This window comes from Lemur catta, chromosome X (genome assembly GCF_020740605.2).
Source record: "Lemur catta isolate mLemCat1 chromosome X, mLemCat1.pri, whole genome shotgun sequence".
In the NCBI taxonomy this organism is placed as follows: Eukaryota; Metazoa; Chordata; class Mammalia; order Primates; family Lemuridae; genus Lemur; species Lemur catta.
Window position 1 is genome coordinate 47,356,119 of NC_059155.1, and position 26,793 is coordinate 47,382,911.

The 26,793-nt window shown below is 39.1% G+C and overlaps 1 protein-coding gene across 6 annotated transcripts in view; it reads right to left on the reverse strand.

Moving 5' to 3' along the window:
* The window catches only part of TAF1 (TATA-box binding protein associated factor 1), a 79,174-nt gene that overhangs the window by 14,599 nt on the left and 37,782 nt on the right, over positions 1-26,793 (reverse strand). For all 6 annotated transcript variants that reach the window (XM_045538641.1, XM_045538642.1, XM_045538639.1 and 3 more), the window contains exons 33-34: positions 3,085-3,152; positions 2,677-2,793 (exon numbers count right to left, since the gene is read on the reverse strand). In XM_045538641.1, the coding sequence (XP_045394597.1) occupies positions 2,677-2,793; positions 3,085-3,152 (185 nt within the window). The remainder of the gene's footprint in view (positions 1-2,676; positions 2,794-3,084; positions 3,153-26,793) is intronic.

Sequence of the window (26,793 nt, forward strand, 5' to 3'; positions counted from 1 at the left end):
CTGTTGCCTGCGCTACAGTGCAGTGGCATCATCATAGCTCACTGTAACCTCCAACTCTTGGGCTGAAGGGATCCTCTTTGCCTCAGCCTCCCAATTAGCTGGGACTATAGGCGTGTGCCACCACATCTGGCTACTTCTTCTATTTTTTTGTAGAGACTCAATCTTTTTTTTTTTTTTTGAGACAGTCTCACTTTGTTGCCCAGGCTAACGTGCCATGGCATCAGCGTAGCTTGCAGCAACCTCAAACTCCTGGGCTCAAGCAAACCTTCTGCCTCAGCCTCCCGAGTAGCTGGGACTACAGGCATGCGCCACCATGCCCGGCTAATTTTTTCTATATATATTTTTGTTGTCCATATAATTTCTTTCTATTTTAGTAGAGATGGGGTCTTGCTCTTGGTCAGGCTGGTCTCAAACTCTTGAGTTCAAGCGATCCTCCTGCCTCGGCCTCCCAGAATGCTAGGATTACAGGCGTGAGCCACCGTGCCCGCCTAGAGACTCAATCTTACTTTTGCTCAGGTGGTCTCAAACTCCTGGCCTCAATCAATCCTCCTGCCTTGGCCTCCCAAAGTGCTAGGATTACAGGCATGAGCCACTGCGCCTGGCCCATTTTGTTTTTTTTTAAGAAAAGCACACAAGCAAGGAAGACTGCCTGAAAAGAGGGTTTTGGAGAAATAGAGGCAAAACAGAATTCAAAGCATTACGGAGCAGATAAACCAGTGTGGAATGGAAGAAGGGAAAATAAGGGGATGAAATCCCTGTAAAATCCTAAAGCATAGTGTGGAAAAAAGGGCTGTGTGGGAAAAAGTGTTAAGCTGAATGGATGATGCAATGCAAGCTAGGTGAAGATATATTATTGACTACTACCATTTAAAAGCTAAAAGTAAGGTATGATTACTGTCATGCTTTTATACAATCAGAATTGTATTAGGGCAGGTTTAAACTTTTACAAACACTCTCTAACACATTAGAGTTTGATAGTAATAAAGAGTCAAGACAGTAACTCATGTGCATCTTCCTCAAGTTAAGAGGTAATGAGTTGGGCTTACTATCTTAAACTGTGTATGTGTGAATAAAGGGAATGATGAAAGGGTAACCCGGAATAATGAAGCAGTACTATCTAACCCTACTCTTCATAGGAAACCCTCTAACTGCATCAAACAAGAGCTACTGCTCAAGAGGGAGAACAGTTGACAGGTTTTCCTCAGCCATTTGAGGTAATAGGGGAGGAGTAGGGAAGAAAGGAAGACGACTTTTGGGTCCAAGGCTTTGACTCACCAAAGGACTAGGATTAGGCTGTCCTAGAAATGAGCAAACCATGTGCCACTCAGTAGCTAGACTCTCCTGGGGAATGATGGCTAATACCCAGGCTTTAACTTACCAGAAAATGCCTTGTGGAAGCTGTGGGCCTATTAGCAAATAGGGCCTTCCTGGGCAACATCACTCACCCAAGCCCCCTTGACCCAATCTGCCCACACACTCCAAGAGCCTTTCCTTGTTCTGGGCCTTGAAGAAGTATGAGGGTTCTTTATACCTGGACCCTCAGTAACCTAGGTTTTGGGATGAAAGAGAGAGTAAAAGATAGATACGGCGAGTGCATGAACGAGATACAGAGACAGCAATAATCCAACAGAGATCACATAGGTTGCATTATCAGTTCAGAGTGAAACCTAGGTAGAATGAAAAAAAAAATTTCCTGTGGGAAATAGGAGAGTTCTGCATTAAAATATTTGGTTAAATCTGAAAGAGCTTTTCAGAACTTTATAGACAACTTTCATACAGAAAAAGAAACAAGCACTTACTGAATATTTACTATGCGTCTGGCAAATTAACTCATTTAATGTTTACAACAATCTTGAAAAGTAGATTTTAGAGCAAAGGAAACTGAGAGGTTAACTTAACTTTCCAAGATGACAAAGCTAGACAGTATCAGAGCTAAGACTCAAACCCAGGCCTGTTTTATGTCAAACCTAACGTACTTTCCATTCTACCATAATGCCTCCAATACAGACATCAAGCACCAGTTATATAGTCTGTTAAGTTCTATTCTTCAAATTTGCCAACCCTCTTAAGAGTATAGTATAGGGAAATTATACTCTTAGTTTATTCAAGGGTTCAGTCGACCAGAAAGACTAAAAATTTCTTATACATCCTGCTCTCTTGTCTTTTGACATGTAAACTTAAGAATATTATAAATATTGCCTGTCTTCCTTTACTAGGAGAGGGAGTCAATCCAGGAAAATGGGTGACATCTGAGCTACACTGAGATACCTCTGAGGGAATGAGTGGAACAATGTGGCCCATGTCTATAACAGAAGTCTACATTGCAGGGATGCCCTAGAGCCCCCAGATTCCCGGTCAAGAGAACTCCAGAGATTGTGAGAGGATGCTTCTGGCTACAGTAGTCAGGAATCTGCTACTCACAAATATTGCCTAAACAACTAATGCCCAACCCCGCTCATTCATCCCACAGCTGCCTCTTCTGGATTCAAAAAGGCCACCGAGACCCATGGCCCTCACTCACCTTAGCCTTTGAGAAGACAAGAAAGCACACGAAAGGCATATGAAGAGGAAGGACAGAGAAGAATGGTATCTCAGTAAATACATCTGTTAACATGCTCCCAATTTCCCAAACCAAAAAGAAAACTGTAAGAGGAAGTTCCTAGTCCTCAGACTCACCTGAGGTGTGTAGGGCCCTGGGGTCATTGGATCTAGGCTTTCTAATTCTGCTTCTTCCAAAGCTGCTTCTTTAGCAGTACAAATATCCTTCTCAAGTTGAGTCAAATGCTCATCATACTGAGAAATAAAATTAATAAATTCATTCAACATGTATTTTAAGCACTGGGGATAGAAAAGTAAATAAAACAACAGACAAAAATATCCCTGCCTTCATGGAGCTTATATTCTAGTGGTAAGACACAGATAATGATCAAAATAAATAAAACAGAGAAGGAAAAAGGGGATGCAGAGTGAGGGCGGAGGGGGTGGGATGTTACATTTTAGAACAGGATAGTCAGGGAAGGCTCCTCACTCAAAAAAGGATTTCAGAAAGCTAGATTACAAGGAAATCTTCTCTTTACCACCTACCTCAGTCAATGTCTGGTAACAGACGTTCACAATCTCCTGAGCGGTCTTAGTATACTGACTCTCGGGCCCTATAAATGAAATAAGAAACTGTCATTATCTTTGCAGACTTTAGTTCCAGAATTGTACATTCTGTCACAAGCAGTGTCTCATTATCCTAGATCTAGAAAAATTATGCTTCAGCTCTTTTTTAACCTTTGTTTTTTCTTTATTCTAATTTAAAATGTTTAAATTACTTTAGACTTTTCTTTCTTTTCACCAGGTTTACTTCCAGAGTGCATGCTTCAGCTTTAACTTGGACTCTTGCACTTTTAGAGGTAAAAATTTTAAACATATACAAAAATAGATTAATATAATGAACTCCCATGTACTCATTAGCCAGCTTCAAAGATTATCAACATATGGCCAGGCTGGGCGCGGTGGCTCACACCTGTAATCCTAGCACTCTGGGAGGCCGAGGCGGGTGGATTGCTCGAGGTCAGGAGTTCAAGACCAGCCTGAGCAAGAGCGAGACCCCGTCTGTACTAAAAATAGAAAGAAATTATCTGGTCAACTAAAAAATATATATAGAAAAAATTAGCCAGGCATGGTGGCGCATGCCTGTAGTCCCAGCTACCGGGGAGGCTGAGGCAGGAGGATCGCTGAAGCCCAGGAGTTTGAGGTTGCTGTGAGCTAGGCTGATGCCACGGCACTCACTTTAGCCCGGGCAACACAGCGAGACTCTGTCTCAAAAAAAAAAAACAAAAAACATATGGCCAATCTTTTTTCATTTATATTTCAACTTTTTAGACCTCTCCCAAATTATTTTGAAGCAAATTCTAGTATCATTTCATCCATACATTGTTTAGTACATATCGCTATGGATGCTTTTAGAAAATAATTATATATGATACTATAATGGCAGTAGATACGTGTCATTACACATTTGTCAGAACCTATAGAATGTACAACACCAAGTGTGAGCCCCTATGTAAACTATGGACTCTGGGTGATAATGATGTGTCAATGTAGGTTCATTGATTGACACAACTAATACACCACTCTGATGAAGGATATTGATAGTTGGGGAGGCTGTATGTATGTAGGGGCAGGGAGTATATGGAACTCTGTAACTTCTGCTCAATTTTGCCATGAATCTAAAACTGTTCTAAAAACTAAAAAAGTCTATTTAAAAAATAAAGTCTATTAAAAAGACAAACCAACCGTACCATATCTAAAATAGTTAACAATAATTATTTAATATTATCAAATAGCCAGTCAAGATTCAAATTTCCCAAATTATTTCATAAATGTTCTTTTACATTTGATTTCTTTGAATCATAACCCAAACACGGTCCACACATTGCATTTGGCTGATGTGTCTCTATAAGACACTTTTACCTATAAGGTGATCTTAACCATAGAGTTCCCCACATGGCATTAGTTACAAGTTGCAAACTGGTGGCTTACCAGTCAATCCACTTTTGTTTGGCCCACACAAAAAATTAGTTCAGTTTGTAAAAATGGATTGAGCTATACACCCATAATACATACACTTTTCTGTGTATCTTAATAAAATGCTTTAAAAAAAACTTAATTAGTTGACAACATTTAACAGTTAGAAGATTTCACATAAAAACCTAAATTCTGGCTTCTCTTAGAAAATTAAAAGATGTGGCAACACAGGGTCAGCATTTTCACAAGGTACCAGTGGGTTGGTGCTGAGTAGCAGCTGCTCCTTTTAGAAAAGGCATGTGTTCTCAGTTACCACAGTCCTTACCAGGTCTGCTTAACTCATTTATACCTGGACCCTGAAAGCATTTGAGTTTTTAATCCCTGCCTTAAATGGTTTATAATATTATTTGATATACTGTTCATTCGCTTATTTATTTGTAAGACAATTTCTGAGTGCCTTTTATGTGTCAGGCATTAGAAATTCTAGAAATTAGTGACATATAGGCCATATCCTCAGTAAGTTTATAGTCTAAAGTACAGTGAGATACACACTGTCAATAAATACCGCAATACAATGCAGTGAAAAAATACATACAGTGGCACAAAAGAGAAAGTGGCCAATTCTGGGAAGTAAGAGGGGAGGAAGAATTAGAAAAAGGTTCACAGAGGAGGTGATCCCTGAATGAAACCTACTGTTTATCAGGTTATAAAGGATAAACAGGCTGGGCGAGGTGGCTCACGCCTGTAATCCTAGCACTCTGGGAGGCCGAGGTGGGTGAATCGTTTGAGCTCAGGAGTTCGAGACCAGCCTGAGCAAGAGCGAGACCCTGTCTCTACTAAAAATAGAAAGAAATTATATGGACAACTAAAAATATATATACAAAAAAAATTAGCCAGGCATGGTGGCCCATGCCTGTAGTCCCAGCTACTCGGGAGGCTGAGGCAGAAGGATTGCTTGAGCCCAGGAGTTTGAGGTTGCTGTGAGCTAGGCTGACGCCACAGCACTAGCCCAGGCAATAGAGCAAGACTCTGTCTCAAAAAAATAAAATAAAAATGAAAAATAAAATAAATGGTGCTGGAAAAACCAGATCTCCACATGCAGAAGAATAAAACTAGATTCCCATCTTTCACCATATACAAAAATCAATTCAAATGGATTAAAGACAAATGCAAGACCTGACACTATGAAAGTATTAGATGAAAACACTGGGGAAATGCTGCAAGACATTACTCTGGGTAAAGACTTCTTGGGTAAGACCTCACAGCACAGGCAACAAAAGCAAAAATAGCCAAATGGGATTACACCAAGCTAAAAAGCTTCTGCACAGCAAAGGAAACAATTAACAAAGACACAACCTACAGAATGAGAGGAAATATTTGCAAACTATCCATCTGACAAGGGAGTAATAACCAGAATATAGGCTGGGCGTGGTGGCTTATGCCTGTAATCCCAGCACTTTGGGAGGCTAAGGTGAGAGGATCACTTGAGGCCAGGAGTCCAAGACCAGTTTAGGCAATATAGTGAGACATCATCTCTACAAAAAAAAAAAAATTAAAAATTAGCCGGGCATGGTGGCACACGCCTGTAGTCTTAGCTACTTGGGAGGCTGAGGGAGGAGGATTGCTTGAGCCCAGGAGTTTGAGGTGACAGTGAGCTATGATCATGCCAATGTACTCCAGCCTGGGTGATAGAGTGAGACCTTGTCTCTTAACAACAAGAAAGCCAAACAAAATACTGAAGATACTTAGTATTTAGGATACATATAACGATAACCAGAGATGACTCACAATCAAGAATAGTTTCAGACTTTCCTTATGCAGATGAGAGAACTTCAGAGAAAACCTTTTCCTGCATTTGCTGTTCCCTAGGTGCTCTTGGTTTGAAGTCCAAAGTGGCATATTTTGGGGTATTGTTTTTCCGAGCCCCAACAGTAACCACTAGCTACCTATGTTATTTGAATTTATTTATTTATTTACTTTTAATTTTTTTTTTTTTGAGACAGAGTCTTGCTCTGTCACCTGGGCTAGAGTTCCACGGCGTCAGCGCAGCTCACAGCAACCTGAAACCCCTGGGCTCAAGCAATCCTCCTGCCTCAGCCTCCTGAGTAGCTGGGACTCAGGCTCATGCCATCATGCCCAGCTAATTTTTTCTATTTTTAGTAGAGACAGGGGTCTCGCTTTTACTCAGGTTGGTCTCGAACTGCTCACCTCAAGCGATCCTCCCACCTCAGCCTCCCAGAATGCTAGGATTACAGGCGTGAGCCACCACGCCTGGCCTGTTATTTGAATTTAAATTCAAATTAATTAAAAAAGAGATACAGTAAAGATTCAATTTCCCAGTTGCAGCAGCCACTTGCTAAATGCTAAACAGACACATTTAGCTAGTGGTTACTTTTTTGGACAGCATAGATATGGAATACTTCCATCACTGTAGAAAGTGCTATTAGGCAGCACTCTTCTAGAGTATTAATCACTGAGCAGGACTTTTTTTTTTTTTTTTTTTTACAGTGTCTAAATATGCCACTGAAAGAAACTATCACCCTCCAACAAAAGGAATCTTTCAGAGATTTCCTTTTCTACTTTCTCCACCTCTTCTTTTTTTTTCTTTTTTAAATAAACGAGAATCTGGAAACAAAACAAAAAAAAAATAGTTTCAGTGATGAGAAGACTACAGCTCAAGTTTCTGGAGTTCCGATCATTTGGGGCCACTGGTAGGTTGGTTCTCAAAATACTGATAGAGATAAGACTACAAAAGTCATCAGACAAGCTTGCATATTGGTGGTAATGCATGCTACAGAAAACAGAAAGGCTGCATACAGGTTATATGTCTCCTTCACCGATACAGTACAACACCAGTTTCTTACAGTATATGCTGGCTCTTGCCACCTACAGGGAATATCCCAGCCTACAAATTGGTAATTCAGCCTTTATTCTCCTTTAGGTTTGAAACCTAAACATAAAACCAACCTCTAAATATCTCAATTCCCTCATTTTAGAATAAAAGTAAAAGTTAGTTTTATATATTTGCAAAGTTTCTCTCTTAAACCATTTTGAAGATGAGACTTCTTTCCTACCCATTTTCTTTACAACATACGACTCTAAAGAAATGCTAAAAATAACTCTAGAATATTAAAAAACCACACTTACTTACATAGCTGATAAACTTGTTTATACCTTTTGATTACTGGCTATTTGTGCCTTAACAGTTTTAGACGGTCCATGTTCTCAAGTGTTACAAGGGTTTCAGCTATTTAACTCTATTATTACACTATTACATGCAAAGTAGCACTGAAGTCTTTTTAATGAAACACTGTGATGGAGTTAACACAGTAGATAAAAATGCTCAGATGCTTTCTTATCCTACCTCCATCAGGACTTCTTGGAGTGGTAATGAGAAAGAGACTCATGAACCCCCTAAAACTGTAAACAAAATTCTGTATATAATATACTTTTTTTTTTAGAAGATCCATGGTTTTTCGTGAGTCTTAAAGGGGTCCATAACATCTCCATTGAGCTAAAAACACTGCCCTACATTCTGAAGCAGTCAAGAGCTTGGTAAAACTAGGATGATCAGATATAGGTTTTATACTTTAGAAAGAAATGAGGAGTCCAGTAAGGAGACATACAAAGACAATAGTTCCTCTATGGGAATAATAAAGGTGATGGGGCTACTGTGCGTGGAAAAAGATTAAAGAGATGCTGAATCCCAATTTCCCAGTCCCTAAAGGGTTATTATATAGCAAATCAGAATTAAGTTATAAAGAATAATTTCAAGAATAACACCAAAATGAATACGAAAGATAAGGCCATCTATAAATATTATCACAGTTCCCATTAGAATAAACTACCTGCTCACACAAAAAAATGTTTTTCCAAGTATATTTTGCTTTCTCTCTCTCCTTATTAAATCATGGCCAAAGTAACTGTAAATGTCTTACTGAAAAACGTAAATTTATTTATACTTTGCCTCATACCAAATAAGGATTGGCAGAGCCTACAGAATCACATACTGTTCAATCTCAAATGTCCTTAAATAGTGGTAATTCCAATGACAGCTTTGGAAATTTGATATTCCACCAAAATAAAGAAAATCCCTTTTGTTGTTTCTAAGTTAATTTCCCCCTGTATAGTGATGTGAGGAAAAGAAACGTTACAAGCTTCATGGTTTTAGTTAGAAGGGGAAAGCCAGCATTATTACCACTAGCTACCTAAACGGTTTCAGAGAAAAACACCAGTCAAATTGGTGAGCAGTCCTAGGTAACCAAGGAGAAGAGGAGATTTGCGATCAATCCTAGGCTCACGTTTCCCTTGAGAACTCTTCTACAAATACTAAAAATAACTCCTTCCTCAGAAAATAAGTACTCTGCCCAGAAAAGCATAAATTATTACCTTGACAGTGAATGGTGTGGGGGATACGCATTTGTTCCAATGTGAATCATTAAAATGAAAAAATAAAATCTTAGTAGCATTAGAAAGCTTTTAAAAAAATCAGTGCCAGGTTTTTAAAAAAAAAGAAAAACATTCTGCACAGCTAATTCCCAAAGAACTTAGAATTACTAAATTCGATTATGCAAATTCCACAGATCCCAATGAGCTCTGGCTTCCCAATTCTTAGATATTTATCTCAAACTAGATCCAGAACAAGTAAAAAGTAAAGAAAAGTGAATCTAACCTTTCACACTATAGCTAGGCTCTTTACATTATGTAGGATGAGGATCAGATGCAAATTAAGATGTTTAGTTTCCAAGATAAGAGGTTCAGTCTCTCAAGCCAGAGTAACAAAATTTCACTCAGAATCTGGACTAGAAATTCAAGAAGGTAGAAACTATCCGGAGGGGAAGTGAGGTATTAAATCTCACTGGCCACAGGGTTAGCATTTAGCAACTTAAAAAGAGAGAGAGAGCGAGCGCGCGTGCGCGAGCGCCTTGGCTAAATACATATTTCATCAGTTAGAAAAATAACTAGATATATACCTCAAAACACCTTTTCCTATAGAGTAAAATTTATAATAAGGCTTAATTCTTTGCTTTTTTTTTTTTTTTTTTGAGATATAGAGTCTCACTCTGTTGCCCTGGGTAGAGTGCAGTGGCATCATCATAGCTTACTGCAACCTCAAACTCCTGGGCTCAAGGGATCCTCCTACCTCAGCCTCCCGAGTAGCTGGGACTACAGGCACATGCCATGCCAGGACACCTACCCAGCTAACTTTTCTATTTTTAGTAGAGACAGTGTCTCACTCTTGCTCAGGCTGGCCTTGAACTCTTGAGCTCAAGCAATCCTCCTGCCTCCTCAGCCTGTGCTAAGATTACAGGCATGAGCCACCACGCTCGGCCTTGACTCTTCATTTTTAAGTACCTACTATAAATAAGCCAGGTACAGTGCCAGGCTCTGATAATATAAAAATAAAAACCAAAAGCAAAACAAGAGTTAGTCCTTGTCCTTGATGTCCTGTAAGGTCTCATGGAAAATACATACATACAAACTCATAATTTCAAGAAAGTACAAAGTACCAAGGAACTGGAGAGAAAGGAGTTACTATGTCAGAGAAGGAGGCGTTAATTATTAAAGACCACTTCATTAAAATTGTTCCCATCCAGTCAACAATGATACACTAACTGCCAAATCCAGTTAACATTTTTCAGACTTGACCTTAACAGCCCTCTGTTACATTTGAAATTGATAATCACTTCTTCCTTGAAACTCTAATGCCATGTCTTCTACAGCACCACTCTACACTCTTTCCTAGTACTATACCCCTATCTTTGGCCACTAGTTTAATCATTCATCAGCTATTCAGTGAATGTCTACTATGTGCCATGCATTATCCTAAGTAACAGGGATATAAGGTGGACATGGTCCCTGCCTTCATGGAACTTCTAGCAACTAAACTCTTATGAGATTTAAGCCACTAAACCTACTGGTGCCCATTTTTCTTTCTATATTCTTTGCCCAACTCTACATGATACCAACTACAATAACTTACATAGGATAAACATGGGGGGAAGTTAACATTGATTTATATCCCTCATGGTAAAGTTCTATTTTAAAATACATTACAGAAACTTCAGCCCTGACATATAAAGTTTATTTGTCCCCTTGTCTTCTTTTTCTTTTAACAAATATAATCTTCATTTTCCCAAATATGCTTTAAAAGGTGGATTTTCTTGTAGCCTTAACATTTTACGGTACATATTTGTTTAGTGACATTTTTTTTTTTAGACAGGGTCTTACCCTGTTGCCCAGGCTAGAGTGCAGTGGCTTTATCACAGGTGACTGCAACCTAAAACTCCTAGGTTCCAGCAATCCTCCTGCCTCAGCCCCCCAAGTAGCTGGGACTACAGGCATGCACCACCACGCCCGGCACTAAGTTTTTAAAAAATGTTTTGTAGAGATAGGGTCTCACTATGTTATTCAGGCTAGTCTCAAGCAATCCTCCCTTGGCCTCCTAAAGTGCTAGGATTATAGGTATAAGCTACCATGCCTGGCCGAAAACTGAATTCTTGAACAACAAAGCAGTATTGTTACAGAAAGGAAATATCAAATGAGTTACCACTGGGCAATCTCCCTCTATTTCAGCCACATTATCTTTAAAAACAAAGTGGAAATCCAATTTAGATATATTTTTCAGGAACATTCATAATGGAATCCTTTGCCTGTTTAAGTCCTATGTGAAGAAAGGCATATATGACTTATCTAACTTAAATTTTACTTACAGTTAAGATCATATACTTACATGAATGAAAAATAGTCCATAACATATTGAAGTGTTAAATTATAGAACAGAATGTAAATAAATTTCATTTATCAAAAAAGAAAAAATATAGTATACACACAAAAAGGTCCAGAATATTTCATACCAAACCTAACAATGGCTACTCTGGAGAATGGGATAGGAGGAGGGGAAGGACAGGGAGATTTTTCCTTTTTCTTTTTTAATTTTTTTTTTGAGACAGAGTCTCACGCTGTTGCCCAGGCTAGAGTGCCCACGCGTCACCCTAGCTTATAGCAACCTCAAAGTCTTGGGCTCAAGCAATCTGACTGCCTCAGCCTCCCGAGTAGCTGGGACTACAGGCATGCGCCACCATGCCCGGCTAATTTTTTCTATATATTTTTAGTTATCCGGTTAATCTCTTTCTATTTTTTAGTAGAGATGGGGGTCTCACTCTTGCTCAGGCTGGTCTTGAACTCCTGACCTTGAGTTATCCAACCGCCTCAGCCTCCCAGAGTGCTAGGATTACAGGCGTGAGCCACCACGCCCAGCCAATTTTTCCTTTTCACTTTATACAATTCTACATTGTTTCATTTTTTCAATGAACATGTATGTAATTTTTATGATGAAAAAATGTTTTAAATTATATACTTGAATTTTACAGAAAAGATTTGGCAAAGATTTTAAAGCATTGATAATTACCAGTGTTGGGGAGGTTGTAGGGAAACAGGCATTCTCCTTCACTGTCATTTTGACTATGAATAGGCACAGCCTTTTGGAACACAATTTCAGAACATCAAGATTAAACATCAAGATTTCCTACAGAGGCCGGGCGCTGTGGCTCACGCCTGTAATCCTACCACTCTGGGAGGCCAAGGCAGGTGGATTGTTTGAGCTCAGGAGTTTAAGACCAGCCTGAGCAAAAGCGAGACCCCGTCTCTACTAACAATAGAAAGAAATTATATGGACAGCTAAAAATATATATAGAAAAATTAGCCAGGTATGGTAGCACATGCCTGTAGTCCCAGCTACTCGGGAGGCTGAGGCAGAAGGACTGCTTGAGCCCAGGAGTTTGAGGTTGCTGTGAGCTAGGCTGACACCATGGCACTCTATCCCAGGCAACAGAGTAAGACTCTGTCTCAAAAAAGTTTTCCTACAGAAATTTCACAAAAGCACACAACAATATCAATGAAATATAAAATTATGTGGAATAGCAAAAGAACTAGAAAACACTTTTGAAAAAGAATAAATGAGAGGAATCACTCTACCTGATAAGACTTCCAGAAATAAACCAACACACTCAATTGAGTTTTTTTGATATTGCAACTTAACTTTACCCATCAACTGATTTTTGATAAAACTGTGCATACAAATCAATTCAACAGAGAAAGGATAGCTGTTTCAACAAATGATGCTGAAATGGACATTCGTAGGCAAAAAATTACGTACTTCAACCTCAACCTTATACTGTATATGATAACTAATTCAAAACAGATCATGGATTTAAGTGTTAAATGCTAAAACTGCAAACTTTTAGAAGAAAATATAAGAGAAAACCATTGTGACCTTGGGTTAGGCAAAGATTTCTTAGAGCTACAACACCAAAAGTATAATCTACAAAACAAAAAAATTGATAAGCTCCATCAAAATTAAACATTTGTGTTCTTTGAAAGATACCTATTAGGAGACTGAAAAGGCAAGACAGACTGGGAGAAAAATCTTTGCAAATCATATATCTAATAAAGGTCTTGTAGCTATACAATATATAAAGAACCCTCAAAACTCATTAACATTAAGAAAATAACACAATTAAAACTGAGCCAAAGAAATGAACAGACACTTCAAAGTAAATATACAGATGGCAAATTGGCAAATAAGCACATGAAAAGATGCTCAATATCAATAGCCATTAGGAAAATGCAAAGTAAAACCACAATGAGAAGAATAGCTAAAATTAAAAAAGTGACAATGAATGCTGCAGAGAAACTGGATCACTCATATATTGTCGATGGAAACATAAAATGGTATAGACATTCTGAAAGTATGTTAGTTTTTTACAAAACTAAACATATGTTTACCATCCTACTCTTGAGCATTTATCTCAGAGAAATGAAAACTTAGTCACACAAACTCCTGCACATGAATGTTCACAGCAGCTTTACACACAATAGCAAAATACTGGAAACCTGATGTCCTTCAATGAGCGAATGGTTGAACAAACTCTGGCACATCATCAGAGTGACAGAGACAGAATCCTAATCCTACACAATAATTTAAAAAATGAATTCTTGGCCAGGCGTGGTGGCTCACACCTATAATCCTAGCACTTTGGGAGGCCAAGGCAGGAGGATTGCTTGAGCTCAGGGAGTTCAAGACCACCAGCCTGAGCAAGAGCAAGAACTCGTCTCTACTAAAAATAGAAAAATTAGCTAGGCGTCCTGGCATGTATCTGTAGTCCCAGCTATTTGGGAAGCTGAGGCAGGAGGATCACTTGAGCCCAGGAGTTAGAGGTTGCAGTAAGCTATGATGACGCGCCACTGCACTCTGCCTCGGGTGACCAAGTGAGACTCTGTCTCAAAAGAAAAAACAAACTATTGATACATACAACAATTTCGATGGATCTGAAGCAAATTATGCTTTGTAAAAAAAAGTCAATCTCAAATAGTTACATATTATATTATTCCCCTTATATAACATGTTCAAATGTCAAAACTAAAGACGGAGAACAGATAACTGGGACAGGGACAGTGGTGGGTGCATGTGTGGGGGGGATACAGATACAAAGAACAGGGAGTTCTTCTGTAGTGATAGAACAGTTCTAAATCTTGATTGCGGTGATGATTACATGATATACATATGGCACAAAATTGCACAGAACTATATACACATACATGCACAAATGAATACATTTTTTAAAAGGTGAAAACTCAATAAGGTCTATAATCCAGTTAACAGTAATGTACCAATGTATTTTCCTAGTTCTGATACTGAACTATAGCTATGTAAGATACCACCACTGGAGGAAGCTGAGTGAAGGGCACACAGAATTCTGTACCAGTTCTTGAAATTTCCTGAATCTATAATTATCTCAAAATAAAAAGTTAACAAAGGCCAGGCGCAGTGGCTCACGCCTGTAATCCTAGCACTCTGGGAGGCGGAGGCGGGCAGATTGTTTGAGCTCAGGAGTTTGAGACCAGCCTGAGCAAGAGCAAGACCCCGTCTCTACTAAAAATAGAAAGAAATTATATGGACAGCTAAAAATATATATAGAAAAAATTAGCCGGGCATGGTGGCGCATGCCTGTAGTCCCAGCTACTCAGGAGGCTGAGGCAGGAGGATTGTTTGAGCCCAGGAGTGGGAGGTTGCTGTGAGCTAGGCTGACGCCACGGCACTCTAGCCAGGTGACAGAGTGGGACTCTGCCTCAAAAAAAAAAAAAAACTTAACAAAAAAAGGATCAGGATATATTTGTGACCAAAAAAGATCAAATTACAGAATAATTATGTATGAGAACAGCAATTTTTATAAAATAAAAATTTTAAAATCTATATGTAATTTATTAAACATGTTTTGTATAAGGATATATATCAAACTTATCTCTGGGGAATGAAACTATGGGAGATAGGAGTGGGAGGACAGGCATAGATTTTAACCTTTAATTTTATATATTTCTAGATTGTTTGACCTTTTTTTGTCTTTTCTCTTTTTTTTTTTTTTTGGAGACAGAGTCTTGGTCTGTCACCTGGGTAGAGTGCAGTGGTGACATGGTAGCTCATTGCAATCTCAAACTCCTAGGCTCAAGCGATCTTCCTGCCTCAGCCTCTGGAGTAGCTGGGACTACAGGCACATGCTACCACGCCTGGCTAATTTTTCTATTTTTAGTAGAGATGGAGTCTCACTTGCTCAGGTTGGTCTCAAACTCCTAAGCTCAAGCAATCCTCCTGCCTCAGCCTCCCAGAGTGCTAGGATTATAGGCATGAGCCACCACGCCTGGCCCATTTGACCTTTTTATGAGAAGTATGAATGTCAATCACAATATAGCTTTAAGGAAGGAATGGTCAGTGATGTCAAATACTTGGGTGAGGTCAAGCAAGAGAAGGACTGAAAAGTGTCCATAATATACGGCAATTATGTAATCCTGTTCACTTGGCAGACCGTGCAGGGAAGAAGCCAGATTAAAGCTAAGTGAGGCATTATTAACAGATGAAGAAATAAAAATCTGTTACACATTCATAAAAGAAGTCTGTCATAAAAAAGAATGAAATTTGGATACATGTTACAATGTGGATGAACCTTGAAAACATTATCGTAAGTGGAATAAACCAGACACATAAGGACAAATATTGTATGTATTGTATGATTTTACTTATATGAGGTACCTAGAATAAGCAAATTCATAGAGATAGAAAGTAGAATAGAAGTTACCAGGAGCTGGGGGGAAGGAGGGAATGGGCAGTTATTATTTAATGGATACAGAATTTGTTTGGAATAATGAAAAAGTTCTAGAAATGGATAACGGTATGGGTTCACAATGGTTGCACAACATTGTGAATGTACTTAAGTGTACTGATTGGTACACTTAAAAAGAGTTAAAACAACAAATTTTTATGTGTATTTTACCATAATGAAAACAAGGTCTAGCTGTGAAGAGAAAGGATGGCAGGAAGACGCTAAAGCAAGATTGGAAGAGTTTTTATTTTCTTCAATAATGTAAGAGACTTAAAGGTTCCTTTACATGGGAATACTGGTATCTTGGCCTCAATCACTGAAGGAAAAAAAAAGACCTTATAATTTATTAGTGGCCAAACTTACAGAGTAGTAGCAGCATAGCATAGACTTAGAAACTAGTATTATGGAAATATTTTAAGCATTATATTTAACCTATAAATACTGAATCGTTTATTCATGTTCTTCAAACTGACTGAAACCTTTAGACTTAATAACCAGTAAGGAAAAAACAAGTTAATGTACAATAGCAGCAAAAGTTTTAAATTACCTAATAATAAACTCAACAGCAAAAAATTCAATATCTGATGCCATGGCACTCTAGCCCGGGCAATAGAGCAAGACTCTGTCTCAAAAAAAAAAAATAAATAAAAATAAAAATAAAAATTCAATAGCAACCACCCCCTATAAAATATATACGAATAAATTAAACAAAAGATACCTACAAACTGCATAAAGAATACTAGAAAGCTGTATTGACAGATGTAAAAGAAAACAGGCGTAAATAAAGAAATATAAGCTCCCAGATGAAAAAATGCAAGATTATAAAGATATACACTCCCTCTCGAAATTAATCCATAAATTAAGCTCTTCATAGTGTTTATCAGCTGGGTGAGGTGGCTCATGCCTGTAATCCCAACACTTTGGGAGGCCCAGGTGGGAGGATCACTTGAGGCCAGGGGTTCAAGATCAGCCTGGGCAACAAGTGAGACCCCATCTCTATAAAAAAAAATAGAAAAAAAATTAGTGTTTATTTGAGGACAAGTTAGAATCTAACAACAATGATCCTAGAGTTTATTTAGAATAATTAGATGAAGATAGCCAAGGAATTTAAAATCATAAAGTCTCAGTGATGGCCGGGCATGGTGACTCACGCCTGTAGTTCTAGCACTCTGGGAGGCCGAGGCAGGAGGATTGCTCAAGGTCAGGAGGTCAAGACCAGCCTGAGCAAGAGCGAGACCCCGTCTCTACTAAAAATAGAAAGAAATTAGCCGGACAACTAAAAATATATAGAAAAAATTAGCCGGGCATGGTGGTGCATGCCTGTAGTTCTAGCTACTCGGGAGGCTGAGGCAGAAGGATTGCTTGAGCCCAGGAGTTTGAGGTTGTTGTGAGCTAGGGTGATGCCATGGCACTTTAGCCTGGGCAACAGAGCAAGACTCTGTCTCAAAATAAATAAATAATAAATAAAGCCTTAGTGATAAAAACAATTATAATTATCTGGTAATAATAATACCAGATTAGACAAATAGAGCAACGAAGCAGAATAGCCCCCAAATAGGTTCAAGGATATATAACAATTTAGCATATTATAAACGTACCATTTCAATTAGTAGAAAAAGACTATTTCATAAATAGGACTTGGATACTTTGGCTAATCATATGGGAAAGAAAATAAGTTAGATATTTATGTACCTTATACTTCAGATTCTATTCTAAAAATTAGATAAACATTTAAATATTTAAAATATTATACATACTAAAAAACATACAGCTGGCTATCTTGGGGGACGGAAGATCTTTTAAACAATTATACCAAAGACAAGAATCATAAAGGAAAAGACTAATAAATGCAAATACACACTACAGTATAAAAACTAATATTATTTTGAGACAGGGTCTCACGCTGTTGCCCAGGTTGGAGTGCAGTGGTACAATCATAGCTCACTGTAACCAACTCCTGGGCTCAAGCAATCCTCCTGCTTCAGTATCCCAAATAGCTGGGCCTATGGGCATGTGCCACCAAGCCTGGCTAACTTCCTTAGTTTTTGTAGAGACACAGTCTAGAAAGACCAGCCTGTTGTTCAGGCTGGTTTTGAACTCTTGGCCTCAAGTGATCCTTGGGATTATAGGTGTGGGCCACCACACCAAGCCTATTTTTATACTATATAAAAATAAAGTTCCTGTATGTTGGAAGATACCATAAACAAAATTAAAAGACCATCTGGGCATGATGGAGTAAATGGTATTGGATTAGTCCTAGTGTAACCAGAAAATGAGAAAAAAAACAAATGAAACAACTGTTTTCAGACACTGACCAACAATAAGTGTAATACTGTATGATCCTTTAGAGAAGGAAAATAAAGGATGTCAGCCTTACAATTGTTCCTGGCTTTCTACTAAAGGTTTCTGCTGGAGCTAAGACAAGTAGAGCAATCTCACTGAGCTATGGAGACAGATAGATATTAGAGTCTCAGGAAGCTAAGACAGCTGGAAAGTGCAGGGCAGAACTGGAGAGGAAGAATCACCACAGAAAAATAAATTAAGATCTGCAGAGGCTCACTTTAGTCTTTGGCTGGATACTAAGCTGCACATGTGTATGATGAGACTCTATAATGTCAGGCAAAAGGCCCTATAAGCTGAACAACTACCAGAGCTCACACAAGGTTTAGAGTTAAAACAGAAGTGGGGGCAAAAAACTTCTCAGTTTTACTTTATAAATGTTTTAGTATCTAGGTTGTGGGGTCCCAACTGAGCATTCTAAAATTTCAGGCTCGGGTTTTATCAAACATATTCTACCTATCCTAGGTCCATCCTGAAGATAGCTTCTTACCACAATTGATTTTTGGTTTAAAGAGGACTGGAGAAGAAATTTGCTAAGCAATCTTTGGGAAAAGGAATCTCATCATGACTAACTCAGCATCACCTATTGGTACACACCATGCAGTGCATTGCAGATGAGATCAGGCACGTTCAGGATGGTATGACCAGAGACTATGCAGCTAATTTCAAATTTAACCAAACATTAAACAGTAAGGCCTCTGCTAACTTTGTGAAGACTGGCAAAAAGTCTAGGTTGTATTTTTCAGAAGGGATTTATCTATATGACTCTCTCCTTTTTTTTTTGGTGGCTGGGGGACAGGGTCTCATTCTCTTGCTGGGCTAGAGTACAGTGGCATCATCATAGCTCACTACAACCTCAAACTCCTGGGTTCAAGTGATCCTCCTGCCTCAGCCTCTCAAGTAGCTGGGACTAAATGTGTGAACCACCATGCCAGGCTAATTTTTCCTATTTTTTATTTTTATAGCAACGGGGTCTCACTATGTTGCTTAGGCTGGTTTCCAACTTCTGGCCTCAAGCAATCCTTCCACCTTGGCCTCCCAAAGTGCTAGGATTATGGGCGTAAGCCAAACTGACATGGAATGTTGTGTTTCTTTTGAGACTACTGCAAATAACTCCAGCCACTTAAAGTGTTGGGGTTTCCCTGATTATTGTTTTTTTAAAATGCTGTATGAACATGAACATAGGGTGAAAAGAAAGCAACGTGGAAAAATAAAAGAACATGAATAGAGGTTCTGAGATTGATCTAGAACCTATGTGGTAGCTAGAAGGCACAGAGCTTAAATTCTATAATTAGTATGCAGTTCATCGTCACCACTTAAATCCAAGACTAAGTATTCTCATACATACTGCATATGTCCAGCTGCAGTTTTATATGGAGTGTTACTTATCTTCTGGTTTTTGCTTAATGACCCTAACCACAGGGCTGCAGCCACTGCCGCACCGTGGGCCAAATATGATTCATAAAGGGTAAATCAATTAAGTCAATTAAAAATGCTATGGAAATATGCTCATATGCAGTGTGATATTATGTGTGAAGGATCTAAATGGAAAGAGTCAAAATAATGTTAACTAAAGATAACATTCTACTAATTTTGGTAAATAAAGTTTTATAAAATAAAAATTTTAAAGTAGAGAATAAAGTCCACGTGGAATTATACAATTAAAAACAGAGGCAGGATCATATTTGGTAGCACCAACGTCTTCTTTTACTTACTTAATTTATTTATAAGAGATTGGGTTCTTTCTTGCTCTGTTACCCAGGCTGGAGTACAGTGGCACAATCATAGTTCACTGCAGCCTGGAACTCCTGGGTTTAAGCAATCTTTCCACCTCACCCTCCTCCTGAGTAGCTGGGATTATAGGTGCAAGCCACTGTGCCCAGCTAATTTTTCCCATTTTTTTTAATGAGATGGGGTCTTGGCCGGGCGCAGTGACTCACGCCTGTAATCCTAGCACTCTGGGAGGCCAAGGCAGGTGGATCGTTTGAGCTCAGGAGTTTGAGACCAGTCTGAGCAAGAGCGAGACCCTGTCTCTACTAAAAATAGAAAGAAATTTTATGGACAACTAAAAATATATATATATAAAATTAGCCGGGCATGGTGGCACATGTCTGTAGTCCCAGCTACTCGGGAGGCTGAGGCAGTAGGATTGCTTGGGCCCAGGAGTTTGAGGTTGCTGTGAGCTAGGCTGACACCACGGCACTCTAGCCTGGGCAAGAGTGAGACTCTGTCTCAAAACAACAACAACAACAACAACAAAAAAAAGAGATGGGGGGTCTCACCATGTTGTCCAGGCTGGTCTCAAATTCCTGGCCTCAAGCTATCCTCCTGCCTCAGCCTCTCGAATAGCTACGATTATAGGCACAAGCCACCATATCCGGCCTGACAAAATTTTAAACAACAGTATTATTTCATGTATAGTATGTGATAGCAGGAAACATTTCATATGTGCCTTTAACTCCACAACGTCTTTCTAACCCTTAGGGCTCTATTCAGAAGTTTCCTATTCTCTCATCCACTGGTTAAGAGGGTGGAAAGTTGGTCTTCTAGGCTGCCCACTGCTTCTACCAAATCATTATTTATTTTTCCTTGGGGAAAAAAATCTCTCCTACACTAAGGCCTGTTTTCTATTATGCCAAGGTTGAAAACTTGGAACCAAATTTGGTTTGCAGTCACATGTTTTGATTTGGCTCATAGAGTTAAAGGACATGCCTCTGTAGATGTAATATGTACTCTTCTAGTTTACCACAATCCCCACCTAGCCCACCTTACTAATTTATATAACTTGCCTGGCTCTTGCAGGCCACTTGAGTTTGAAATCTGTATTATTCACCTTTAGTCACCATTCACGGACTCTCATTCACAAGACTTACACACCTGGCACATTCTTCCTTTCCGCTCCAAATCCCTCCCATCACAGTGGGTTACTCTAATGTTCATATCTACCGCCCATCCAAATCCTTGCCAATCTTCATACCAATGGTTTGTACCCTCACTGCAGGCCAAACATATCCATGGGTATATCGAGAATGTTGTCTTTACTGAAAAACTGCTTCACCTCTGAAAGTTTCAACGCCAATATCCTACTTTCTTATTATAGCCTCCCATCTGTCGAGGTTTCTCATTCTCTTTCTGTGACCTCAAGAAATCTGCCAGGCCCATTAACTCCTATCTCCCAACCTATCAAGCCTCTTCTGGCCTTAGTTTCTTCCCTAATCAGGCACATGCATTAAAAACTAAGGTAATATATAACAATATGCCAAAGTAAGCTACAGGATCATTGTGGTATAGCTTCCTGAATCAGTAATTTTACTTGAAGATTGGAGGGGAGATGTAAAGTAATTTGGCAAGAAATTTAAAATATGTTAAAGTACAAGCAAATAAGCCTAATATGAAATCTGCATAAATTTTTAAGATAAAACACAAATTGCTAAAGAAATTTCAAACTTTTATGAGCTTCCTTGAGATATTCCCCAAGACTGGAGAGTACATAGTCATAATCCTGTCATAAAGGGTCCTTTGGTGACAAAATATGAGATGCCTAAACTTTAACAATTTTTTTTTTCACTAATACCCTCAATTCCCAATCTTTCCAACACATCCACAAAACAAAATTCAAATCCTTAATCAATTCTATAATCTGCCTTCTCAGTTCCCTAACTTGGTTTGATGAGCACTGACAAAGAAAATCACACAACTGTGCCAAGTAACGCTACCATAAAAATTAATGGTCTCCAACTTAAGCTGGACCCTTAAAAGCTGCTCAACAGACTTCTGAAACATCACTAATGAGCTTCTTTTCCAATCTCCTCCAATAGATAATTCAAACCCTTACCTACATTTCTATTCAAATTCCTTCTTCCACTTTATAGGAAAAATAAGAAGGTACTAGGCAGACACTTTCTCAATATCTCTAGGTATGGCCGGGCACAGTGGCTCACGCCTATAATCCTAGCACTCTGGGAAGCCGAGGCGGGAGGATCGCTTGAGCTCAGGAGTTCGAGACCAGCATGAACAAAAGCGAGACCCCATCTCTACTAAAAATAGAAAGAAATTATCAGGACAACTAAAAATATATAGAAAAATGTAGCCAGGCATGGTGGTGCATACATGTAGTCCCAGCTACACGGGAGGCTGAGGCAGAAGGATTACTTCAGCCCAGGAGTTTGAGGTTGCTGTGAGCTAGGCTGACACCACACACTGTAGCCCAGGCAACAGAGTGAGACTCTGTCTCAAAAAAAAAAAAAAAATCTCTAGGTACACACTTTCTCACTAGCTATCTCTCTACTCCTATAGGGACTTCATATCCTTAATTTTCTTCTGTCACCTATATAAAGGTCCCCTCTGTCCAAGTGCCTTCATTCCCTCAACATATTGACTACCATCTTCCTTCTTACCTCCACAGGCAAATTCTACTCTCTCTTTTTTTACTTTCCATTCATTCATATACCCTGCAATTCAACTTTTGATTCTACCACTTCACTAAAATAGTTCTTCTGTTGACCATCCTCTTTGGTCTTCTCCATTGCACCTGACTTGGCCATTTCCCTCTTTGAAATTCCTTTTTTTTTTTTTTGAGACAGTGTCTCACTTTGTTGCCCAGGCTGGAGTGAGTGCCGTGGCATCAGCCTAGCTCACAGCAACCTCAAACTCCTGGGCTCAAGTGATCCTCCTGCCTCAGCCTCCCGAGTAGCTGGGACTACAGGCATGCACCACCATGCCCAGCTAATATTTTCTATATATTTTTAGTTGTCCAGCTGATTTCTTTCTAGGTTTAGTAGAAACGGGGTCTCACTCTTGCTCAGGCTGGTGTCGAACTCCTGACCTTGAGCGATCCTCCCGCCTTGGCCTCCCAGAGTGCTAGGATTACAGGCGTGAGCCACCATGCCTGGCCTGAAATTCTTTTCTCTTGGTTTCCAGTACATTACTCTTTCCTGGTTTTCCTTCTTTCATTCTGGCCACTCCTCAGTATTCATCTGATATCTTAAATGTTGGAATTCGTCAGGTCTATTCTCATCCTACATCCCTTCTTAAACAGTGGTTCTCAAGTTTTTGGGTCACACACTTTTTTTTAATTCAGGGTATCATTAGGGTACAAACATTGTGGTTACATGTAATACATTTGCCTTGCCCAACTTTGATAATAACAGCTATGATCTTTCTACCCAGAAAAATATACAACTATATTTTACATACATAAGCGGGTTCAAGGAATGTACCCTACTCTCTATTCGAGCTTATCTACTTATATTTTTATATACTGATGATTTGAAGAGAAATCCGTATTTACAGATTCTCTTCTCAGCTTTGGACCTGTATACAGCTAACTACCTACTCAAAGTCTTGGGGTTGTCTTACTTCAATACGACATATCCCAAGTTGAACTCTACCATCTTTTCTCTAAAACTCCTCCTCCTATATTTCCTGTATTAGTCAATGGCACCACTATTGCCCAAGTCAGAATTTTAGATATCATTTGACTTATCCATCCTTCTAAAAATGGAAATGTCTTTCTTTTGTTAATTACAAGTATTATGTGCTCACTTAAGAAAATTCAAATACCAGCCCAGGCACAGTGGCTCCCGCCTGTAATCCTAGCACTCTGGGAGGCCAAGGTTGGTGGATTGTTTGAGCTCAGGAATTCAAGACCAGCCTGAGCAAGAGTGAGACCCTGTCTCTACTAAAAATAGAAAGAAATTATCTGGACAACTAAAATATATACAAAAAAATATTAGCAGGGCATGGTGACATATGCCTGTAGTCCCAAACTACTCGGGAGGCTGAGGCAGAAGGATCACTTGAGCCCAGGAGTCTGAAGTTGCTGTGAGCTAGGCCGACGCCACAGTACTCTAGCCTGGGCAACAGAATGAGACTCTGTCTCAAAAAAAATAAAACAATGGAACTCAAAAAAACAAAACAAAACAACAACAACAAAAAAACTTCATCTCTTAATACCAAACCTAGCTCTCAGTCTGTATTCTAGCCAAACTTAACTATTTGCACTTCCCCAACTAAGGCACTTTCATCTATTTTTGCTTTTGTGCTGCTGCCTGAAACTTCTTCCCTACCTTTTTCTACTTGACTATCTGCTTGGTACAGGTGTTCAATAATTGCTATTATAAACATCATCCTTCAAAATTCAGCCCAAAAGTCACTTTCTCTAGAAAAGTTCTCTGCCTCCTACACCAGTAAAAAACTTGAAAAACATACAAAAGATGAAAATGAAGACAAGCCTAACCCCATATCTCAGAGATAACCCCTATTATCACTGTAGTGCATTTCCTTCCAGCTGTTTTTTCTATGTATATACATCTTTTCCAAAAACATTACTGAGATGAAATGAACGGTTTTGCATTCTGCTTTTCTCACTTAACACTGTGAGCGTTTTTTGATAATTAGTTTTCCCAAGAGTTTTTATCTTTACCTAATAATCTACCATATAGGTGACACTATAACTAATCATTCCCTTTACATTAACCATTCAGGTTTACTTCTCATTAATATAAATAACATTATTATGAACACCTTTGCCTACATCTTTGATTAGGACAGATTATAATCTTACCATGTGCCAAACACTTAACATGTATTATTTTATTTCATCCTCACAATAACGCTCTGAGGGGGAAATACTATTATTATTCCCATTTTACAGATGGGAAAGCAGAGGCTAAGTTACTTTCCCAAAGTCATAATGCTCTTATTAAGTGGTGGGGCCAATACTCAAATCCAAATCCACTTAACTATAAAGTATTCACTTAACTATTTTTAAGTCTCTCAATGTTGCCAAGTAGCTTTTCAGAAATGTCTCACAATTTTCTATTATCAACGGCAATATGTGAGAGTACCTGCCTCATTAGCATGGAGTACTTCCATTAAAAAAAAGAACTTGGGTGGGTATGGTGGCTCATGCCTATAATCCCAGCACTTTGGGAGGCCGAGGCAAGAAGATCGTTTGAGGCCAGGAGTTCAAGACCAACCTGGGCAACATGGTGAGACCCCATCTCTACAAAATAAATAAATTTAAAAAATTACCTGAGTGTAGTGGCACACACCTATAGTCCTAGCTACTTGAAAGGCTGAGGTGAGGGGATCACCTGAGCCCAGGAGTTCAAGGCTGCAGTGAGCTATGATCATGTCACTGCACTCCAGCCTGGGAGGACAGAGCAATACCCTGCCTCAAAAGTAAAATAAAATAAAATAAAGTAAGAAAAAACTGAGCTTAAGGTTAAAAAAAAAAAGGCATTTCTTTCAGTTTGCATTTCTTTGATTACTCGTGCAATCACATATTTATTTATGTTTGTTAACAATTTAATTTTTGTCTTTTGTGATTTGTCCATCTGTCCTCTGCTTGTTCTTCTATCATCACCTTCTGGGTTTTTCTTATTGCTTCACATAAGCTCCTCCTAAGTCTGCCCTATGTCTTAAATCAGCCATCACCAAGACAAGCAGCCTTCCTGTAACACTCTTGCTTGCTTATCACTTGCTATATATAGTCTTTTTTTAGATGTCTGTGAGCCCACGTCCATTACCAGAATCATGGATTAAACTTCAGGTGTTTTCAGGAAATAATAGAAAGATAACTGACCTAACAAAGGGCATTTCCACTCTCTAATTTCCAATGAGTATAAGAAGAGTACAAGAGAGTAATAAGAAGAGCACAACCAAACCCAAAAGGAACAAAGAAGGCGGTTCATCTCCTTAATGATATATATTCTAGTCATGTACAGTTCCCTAAACTTGTCCTGTTCCTTCATTCCTCCATGATATTGAACATTCTGTTCTCTGCCCAGAATGCCCATTTCCTCATCTGTCTATCTGGTTGCTCCCTCCTTCACCTGCTCTCTCTGATTCTTTATCCCTTCTATCTGACAAACTTACAGCCATACTGCTTGGGCTGCTAAATATTACAGGAAAAAAGTCATACAATCATGTGGATTCTTAGTTAAGACCTCAGTATGCTAGGCAATTCTCTCAAATTCCCTTAGCTCCCTCTTCTATTTGCGTAAGGAGTTATATGGAATCATTGTTTCTCTGCTCCATTCGTTCAATGTTTTCCCACTTAGGATAAAGTAAAACCTCTCAAGTATGGTATACAAGGCTCTCTCTGATTGTCTCCTGTCTACTTCTCTAAACACAGAACTGGTTTTAGTCATTCATTAACATGTACACTGAACTGCAATCCGAACATCTTTTTTTTTTTTTTAATTTTTTTTTGTTATTGTTATACAGACGGGGTCTCACCATGTGTGCCCAGGCTGGTCTTGAATTCCTGGGCTCAAGCGATCCTCCTGCCTCAGCCTTCTGTGTACCTGGGACTACAGGCACACACCACCAGGTCCAGCCCCAATGTCTTATTTCTTAAACTTATCATGCAATTTCAGGCCTCTGTGCTTTTTTTTTTTTTTTGAGACAGAGTCTCACTCTGTGGCCCAGGCTAGAATGAGTGCCGCGGCATCAGCCTAGCTCACAGCAACCTCAAACTCCTGAGCTCAAGCGATCCTTCTGCCTCAGCCTTCCGAGTAGCTGGGACTACAGGCATGCGCCACCATGCCCGGCTAATTTTTTTCTATATATATTTTTAGCTGTCCATATAATTTCTTTCTATTTTTAGTAGAGACGGGGTCTCGCTCTTGCTCAGGCTGGTCTCGAACTCCTGAGCTCCAATGATCCGCCCGCCTCGGCCTCCCAGAGTGCTAGGATTACAGGCGTGAGCCACCGCGCCCGGCCTCTGTGCCTTTATATATTGTTTTTCTCTACCTATAAGACTTTCTCCTCCATG